The 8,354-nt window shown below is 32.9% G+C and overlaps 1 protein-coding gene across 1 annotated transcript in view; it reads left to right on the top strand.

Annotated features, from left to right (window-relative positions):
- Positions 1–7,331, top strand: part of LOC108915366 (extracellular serine/threonine protein CG31145) — a gene marked incomplete at its 5' end in the record, with an annotated part of 56,748 nt that extends 49,417 nt beyond the window's left edge. The window contains 1 exon segment of the mRNA XM_018721388.2: positions 7,134–7,331. Within this exon segment, the coding sequence (XP_018576904.2) occupies positions 7,134–7,331 (198 nt within the window).
- Positions 7,332–8,354: the final 1,023 nt, after the last annotated feature.

Genomic DNA, 8,354 nt, shown 5'->3' with positions numbered 1-8,354 from the left:
ACGTACTTATAATATTCTTTAAACAATTTTATATGTAGGACTAAGCAAGTAAATGTTATAAGAATATTTACATGTGGAGTTATGTCTAAAAAAGTTAGTATTTTCGTAGATTTCAGTACCTAAAACCTTGATGGTTTGACCGTTTTTTGCACCTGTTTATTCGTTTTACTGCGTCGTCTTTGAAAATACCCAGATGGCATGACATAACATTCCTATTATTTGATAAGCTTTAGATTACTCAGTTATTAAATGTTTGAAATTATTTGTCTTTGTGGAAAACACTATTTAAAAATATGGCGCCCTTAAGGTTGCCAATTAGATAAGCTTTGGACGACCTTTGGAAGGAAGAGGAATTTGTAAATTAGTGATCACCAGATGGATCTCTTTCTCTTTTAAATCTTTTATGGTTCAATTTTATAAATTAATGTAAAAAGCAGTAAATTCACCTTTACCTTCAGTCTCAGCAAATATATACATGGAAGCCTTCGAAAGAAATTCCTAGAAGTCATATAAATCAAACTGTTGGTTTAAATGTGTTGGCAATATGTTTATAATGTGTACCATGGACAAATAAAACAATATTCTTCCGTTCTTGGTCATGAGGGATCCAATATCTACTCTATATACTGATAAGATAGAGCGCTTCTTAAGAAAGAAATATCAATATAATTTATAACACCTCAAAGGCGATAGGAGTAGCTTTTCCCAAAACATTCTCTAAGCATGATGTGCTACAAGACCACGGTGTATAACTACATTGGATAAAGAGGGAGGCACGTTAGCAAATTGTTCAAAGAATAACAACAAAAAGTAAGCAGTTGGGAAGCACAGGGCAGATACGGGACTCTTAATGGACTTATGTAATACCAAGATTTTAGAGAGAGAGAGAGAGAGAAGAAATTAAAAAAAAATGATTGAACTACCTTCTTCTGAAAAAGAGAGGAGTATGTTTCTCAAAACGTCAAGAAACTGACTATGTGGCAAGCGACTTGGAAATTCTTCAGCCCTGAAGCCTACAAACCAAATTATAAAAGTTACTGTAAACAAAATTTGGATCTTTGCCTTCAAGTGCATAAAGAGACAACTTTTTTCTAATTTAACCTACTTCGTACCTTTTACGATTTACAAAGATGTCAATAATAGAAATAATTGGTTCACTCTGTACAGGATCCAGCTGAAAGCTGTACTGTAACCACATCTTTGTTTTGGTTTTAGTATTTTGCATCCCGTGAAATACACACACGTTAAACAAATTTTAAAGGGAACTTACGTAAACATTAATGCGGTCATTGACGTGTTACCTAAGCTCCTAAGTGCAAACTGACAAATCGGGGGCTCCTTTGAGACGCGCCGAATTCCAAACTTCCATTGCTGTTTGCAGTGTTCTCCCGAATGCATTGCTAGGTAATGGAAATGCAGATATACTTTGCATGAATCACCATCTGTTGATTAACTTTATTGTGTGTCAAAGGAAATTGTCTGATGTAGTTAAATGTCCATCAGTTAAATTCGAATCATCTTCTGCCACCTTAGTCAGAGTAAACCACACCTTATTTCCTTATTTCAATCTGAAAAGGTGTTTATGGAAAAGAATTTAACGGGAAATTGCTTAGCTTAGCCGTATATTTCCAAACCGATTGGGTCTTTTTTCGTCTTCTACTACTGTGTCTTTTTCATTCAATTTTTTTGTGCACATTATGTAAATATCATTATATCATTTTTATTGAGATATCTTGACAAAATATAGATAGAGTATACAGTATTTTTTTGTATATACAAATTAAATGAGTGTGGTTTCCACTAACTTATTTAAAAAAGGTTATGAACGTAAAGACTTACGCTGACAAACATTCTGCTATTCGCCGCCAGAATTTAGCACTACCCTTATTACAATCATATGACTACTAAGTGGTAAAGTGGTATTGAAAAGCCAACTTACTTGAGTGTCACAAGAGCCATCAGAAATACACTTACTGCAGCTTTGGAGGTCCTATTGAACTACTACCACTAAATACCCTCATTCAAGAGGATACTAACCCCAACCGTGTACGGTATAACTAGTCAGTTGTCTAATGATGCAGAGGGATACATCCAAAGTTGTACGATGAGTTAAAGGCACAACTAATTTTAGAAATCCCAACTGATCACTTCATCCCAAGATGTAGTTTTCATACTAACTTCAAATTACACCGGAAAGGAATTATTAGAAGAACGCTCCACTATTAAAGCTAACTTAGTCTGGTTTATCTACTGCTCAAAGATAGACACAAGGGTCAGCGCCTGAATATGTGAAGTTAAGGAAAGGGTTCGAAGTTCCACTTAGTCCAGGAACGCATAACACAGTACTCCTGGTGAATTCGAGGCTATTGAACACCGTGCAACGAGGTTGATAAGGAGGAACGTTAAAAAGCAATGACGCTTGACAGTTAAGGAAAATTAAAGGTAACCAGTTCTTACCAGATCTTACAATTTCAGACTGTGACTAAAAAAAAAGTCTAAAAAATACTGACCTTAGATATCAGGGCATGAGGGACATTGAGGCAACGAGAAGATGCATGTATTAGCCAGGGCATGCTTATCCACAGCCCTACAAGGACTTGAATACTCTCGAGGACTGCGTTAGTAAGATTGTCATTCAGAGCGAGAGATGTCAACAGTGGAGATAAACCCTTAGGCAGAGGCAAATCCATAAGTCTTAAAAGGACCGTCAAACGTTAACTAGGCAGACCTACTAAACTAAAGTTCGACTAGAGAGAACTGATGATAGGACATTCAGGTTCATGAAACATTGTCTTGGAGGAAGATATAGGTTCTACAAAGACGCAAAGAAGACAGCAGTGCATGTACTGTGCGAGTGTGAGAACCTAATAAAAGTGCAATAATTTCTTCCCTAGAAGTCCACAATAGACTTATGGAAAATGATGATTTATTCAGTCATTCAACCACAGTCTGCAATCTTGTCATATATTTGACCAGGCAGTTATATACTTGAGGCATTTTATTCAAATCAACTGAATTTGATTTAAATGTTTATATTCATATAAACTTGACACTAAAGACTAAAAAGGAGGAATTTGTTTGATGAATATATTAATTTGTTTCATTTTGACCTAGAGAATTTTCCATTAAGCTCTGTCTTATTCTGATTAGAATAATTAACATAATTAAACAGGAAATAAGTTTTTTTTCTTTAATGCCCTCTATTTCCTCTGAATTTAGCAAAAATAAAATCTGTAGATGTTCAACATCATAGACTTCTTGATGTTTCGTGAGATACATCACTCTCTTCTTCAGAAGAAACTGGAGATTAAGTCCTGTACGGTTTATAGTCCATAGCCCGTGTTATTTCAGTCCTTGATTTTTGTAGAGGAGTCGTTTCCAAATTCAGCAACGGCAGCAATTCAAACAAGGACAGTGAATAATTTTCTTTCACGACGAANCTTCTTCAGAAGAAACTGGAGATTAAGTCCTGTACGGTTTATAGTCCATAGCCCGTGTTATTTCAGTCCTTGATTTTTGTAGAGGAGTCGTTTCCAAATTCAGCAACGGCAGCAATTCAAACAAGGACAGTGAATAATTTTCTTTCACGACGAAACTGATGTCTAGATTTATTTGGTTACTGTGGTTCAGGAATCATAGCTTGTTATATTCATGGGGCACGCAATGTTGCCAACCGCATATCACTAAATATCTCCATTAGCGCGTACCTAATTCAAAAGGTTCGGATATTTTCTGAACAGACCTCGTATCTGAACAAATACTCCAATTTCAAAAGCATTTACTGCGTTCAGGAATTGTTTTGTCAAAACTGCTCCTTCATTTTTTTCATAAAACAGATGCCTAAGTGGTCCTATACAGTACATCACATTGAGAATTATGATAAGAAAAAGTAGAATTAATGAGCTGGAGCAATCCTGAAATTTTGCAGTTGGTCTTTTACATGGTAAACTAACCATTATACGACTTATTAAATCACACTGTATCATTTTTCAAATGTTACAATAAGTACTAAGATCCTGGAATGTATTATCGTGTGTTTTAAAACCCATACTAATTTTAGTAATTCTAGTAATGGCATCGCACATTGGTAAATTATTGAAACAAATCATAAATTCAATGCGTTTATTCTTATTATTCAAGAGTGCAATTTATATTCAATATAAATTGTGTTCTCTTAAATCAAACAGTCCATATTTAATAAATATACTTATTCATTAATAATCCACGGAATAGGTATTTAATAATTTTTTTATATTTGACGTTTTCGCCGTTTTATTATTTTGAAAGTAATAGTATATACATACTTGTAAAGAATTTAATATGCGAAATTACAGGTTGTCGTTACATTTATTACATAAATAAATTTATTAGTATGGGAGGGTATTCGGAACAGACTAATATTAATATTTTTTAATATGTGTCAAATTAAATTATATTTTTGTGCTGCCAATAAAAGGACAATAAATTATCCTGCGCGCTTGCTATATTCGCCCAATCGTAGCAGATATAATCAAGTTTATTTGAGTACATTTATAATTCCGTGTCGTGTTCATCCAATAGAAAATATTGAGAACTTATTGCTATTAGGTATTGTTAGATAGGTACCAGGCTTATGTCTTTTTCGATAAAATTTAAAGGTGGATTAATAAATATTAAAATATTGTGTAATTTGGCATGACTTTTCCTTCAGTTCTTTTAAGGAATTGAATTAAAGAAGTATTTTTTAAATTTTATTCTGTTTTCTAGATGTCAAAATAATACTTTATTTAACTCCAACGAAGTCTTTTTAACTCTAAAGCGAATAGTCTTTCATGAAGCTGTTACTTAAGTACTAATTTAATTACTTCAATAACATGACTACTTACTAAAAATAAAAATTTTCAAAACTTTTTCAAATTAAAAAAAATTTTTCGACATTTGAAATATTCAATAAAATTGTAAAATAGGACGCAAAAAAATTTAAAAAATTTTGAAAAATTTGATTTTTTTCAAAATTGAATTATTTTTTTCAAAATTTTGATTTTTGTTTCGATATTTGGTGAGTATTTTGTTCGAAATTGTGAGAATACCTAATAACGCAAAAACATTTGTTTCATCTTAATCATTAATTGATGTTTAAGGAGCAATAATAAACCTGCTACTTTAATTTTTTATAAAACAGACGATTCAGGAAAGAAAAACGGTTATACCAATTAATTTCAAAATGTGCAAGCCTCATGGGCATGTATTGAGCTAAAAAAAACTACAAACATTGGTACTTTTCGCAATATTTGCAAAGTAATGGTTGATTTTCCAAAACAAAAAATTAAAATATTAAAATGGCGATTATAGTAATATATCCAACTATCGTGCTATTACATTTATATGTAATTTTAGCAAAATATTAGAAATCATTTTACATAATCATTTATATGAGCACGTTAAACAAATTATAGATATTAATCAGCATGTTTTTATGAGAGGTAGATCGACTACAACAAATCTTGTGTGCATTACAGATTATATCTCTAGATCTTTGGACAATCACGGTCAAGTCAACGTTATATATATAGATTTTTCTAAAACGTTCAACAGGTTAGGTTATAGTATTCTGTTGGAAAGGTTAGACGTATGTGATGTCTCTACGAGACTGTTGAATTTGTTTAAATCGTACTTGATTCGGAGGATACAGTATGTACAATATAGCGGATTTAAATCTGAACTCATAAATGTATTGTCTGGAGTTCCCCAAGGTTCTGTTTTAGGACCCCTAATGTTCAATATTGTTTTGAATGATATTAATAAATATTGTTATTTTCTTACTTTACGCTGATGATATGAAAATATTTGTTAAGATTGATACCTTAAATGATTGTCAGAACTTACGAAATGCTTTAACATCGGTGAATACATGGTGTACAGAAAACAGACTTCCCCTTAACATAAGTAAATGTAACATAATGTCCTTCTCTAGAATGACTTGTCCTGTGACCTACGATTATAGGATTAACAATCACTCTCTTACTCGTCCCAATTATATAAAGGATTTGGCAGTAAATACGCAATATATCTTCATCAACTTATAGAAGCCTTGGGTTTGTGATCAGAAATTGTAGAGATTTTGCTGATCCTTCTACAATAGTAAAACTTCTACAAGTAAATTTATATAATTGTTTTGTAATATTTCGCTTGGAGTATGCTTTAATGGTTCGGTATCCTCAGTAAGCAGTCTATAAAAATAGCTTAGAAAACATTCAAAGAAAATTCTTAAAATACATGCACTTCAGAACACTAGGAATGTATCCCAACATTGGATTTTCTCACAATATTCTTTTGGACATGTTTAACTGTAAGTCCTTAGAGACATATTGAGATAAGCATTCTGTTGTTTTTTCGTACTTGGCTTTTGTTTCTTTTGTTATTCATTTTATGTTGTGTCTTTATGGGAATTTTTCATTTTAGCTTGTGTATATGTATAATTGTATCGTATTTTATTCTATTTTACTACATCATAGGACTATTTTACACTACTGTTACTTTAATTAATGTAAAATACTTTATTAAGTTTTATTACTTTTGAATTTATTTATAGTTTTTTTCTTTCGAATTGTTAAAATAATTGTTACTGTCATTTTTCTGTTGAATGGTGTATCAAGTAAATAAACAAATAAATAAAATAAAAACAGAAAAAGTAATTTTTTGCACTTTTTCAAATTAATGGTGAGTATATATAAAAAATTCTCAAACATACCAAAAGGCCATTGAAGAGAATTGATTCGGGTTTCAAAAACCCATCTTCCGTTCGCTGTACAATCATTAGTTCAGGAGATATTGATGACCAAAAAAAAAGGTGACTTTTCACTCAAAAGCCGATATTTCAATGAGAAATAGTCGTGTGGAAAATAAAAAAATAAAAAAAATTGAAGCTGATGAATCAGGCTAAATACCCCTGTTATTGATTAAGCCAGAAAAAATTTCTTGACCCCATGGGCAGTTTTGGAGAGTAATGTCGCTTGTACACAAAACTGTCTTTTTTTTTGTTCACTGTACAACTTTTTTATAGACCATAAATTCCTTTTTCGATTTTCCTGATTAAAACTCTGTACGAGTTTCCATCGACTTTTCTCGTACATTAACCGGGAATATTATCGCAGGTATGGAGACATCCATGGCGGCGGTCCTACCACAAGCGGAGGAAAGCTCAGTGGGAGACGGACCCCAACTACTGCCAGCTGGTGAGGGAGATTCCGCCTTACGACAAGGGACGCAGACTTTACGATCTCATGGACATGTCTGTGTTCGATTTTCTCATGGGGAACATGGATAGGCATCACTACGAGACGTTTAGGTAAGTTTGAATTTAGAGTTGCTTACTGCATAAGCGCCAAAACTTCTATACTGCTGCACATGGGTGCTCAAATAAATAACAGTAGAAATAGGGCGGTACCTTCGCATATAAAAAGTGCGACACAGGTACCTAATATATTTTTAATTTTTGTGTCTAATTTACGATTTAAACCCAAATATTTCATTGCATTTGTTATAAATTACAAGCAAATCATTTATCTAAATGCTGAAAATTATTTTTTTCCACGGTCGGGAGTAGAAATCAGTTTCTATGACATCAAAATTAAAACAGAATTAAAACAGTCGATTATTCCCAAGGGAGTATAATGCTCCCAAGGGAAATTATTTATTGACATTTAAATTAAATGTTACATTTGTACAATTTTCAAAATTAATATTAGAAGGAATATTACTTTCGCTTACATTTACAGTTTTTGTGATTGCGCTAGTAGTGGTACCTACTAAAACCTGATTAGCAATTTTGGTCTTATTTTCAATGGAGTTCTCGACATAACCCTCAGCGACTGTCGTTGATTTCCAACCAGCATGACGCTTTATTGTCGTGATATCCACACCAGCATCTGCCAGTAATGTCGCTGAAGATCTTCGTAAGCAGTGACCAGTATAACATGCAGCATCAGGTAATTTTAAATACGAAGCTACTACACTCGGAATTTTTCCCATGGTATTCTTGCCAACTGGCTGCGAACTACATTTTCCTGCTTTGTAGTACAAAAAAAGGCGCTTATGCTTGACGTGGGGAGGACGAAGGGACAGGTATTTTCGAAACAATTCAAGCATATTTCCCACATCGGTAACCACAAAGGTTCGTGGAATCTTTGTCTTAGTGTTTGGAATTTTTACAATCAAGGAAGAGCCTACATCCTCAATATCATCTACAGTTAAATTGACTAGTTCATCAGTTCGACAAGCTCCGGCAATCCCCAGAATTAATCCAACCTATAAAAAATCAAAATACTTAATAATTGAAATACCTAACAACAAAAGTAATCTTACCTTAATCATTA

This window comes from Anoplophora glabripennis, unplaced genomic scaffold (assembly GCF_000390285.2).
Source record: "Anoplophora glabripennis isolate ALB-LARVAE unplaced genomic scaffold, Agla_2.0 scaffold1293, whole genome shotgun sequence".
Classification (NCBI taxonomy): domain Eukaryota; kingdom Metazoa; phylum Arthropoda; class Insecta; order Coleoptera; family Cerambycidae; genus Anoplophora; species Anoplophora glabripennis.
Note: the sequence above shows the minus strand (reverse complement) of the source record. Positions and strands in the feature narration are given on the sequence as shown.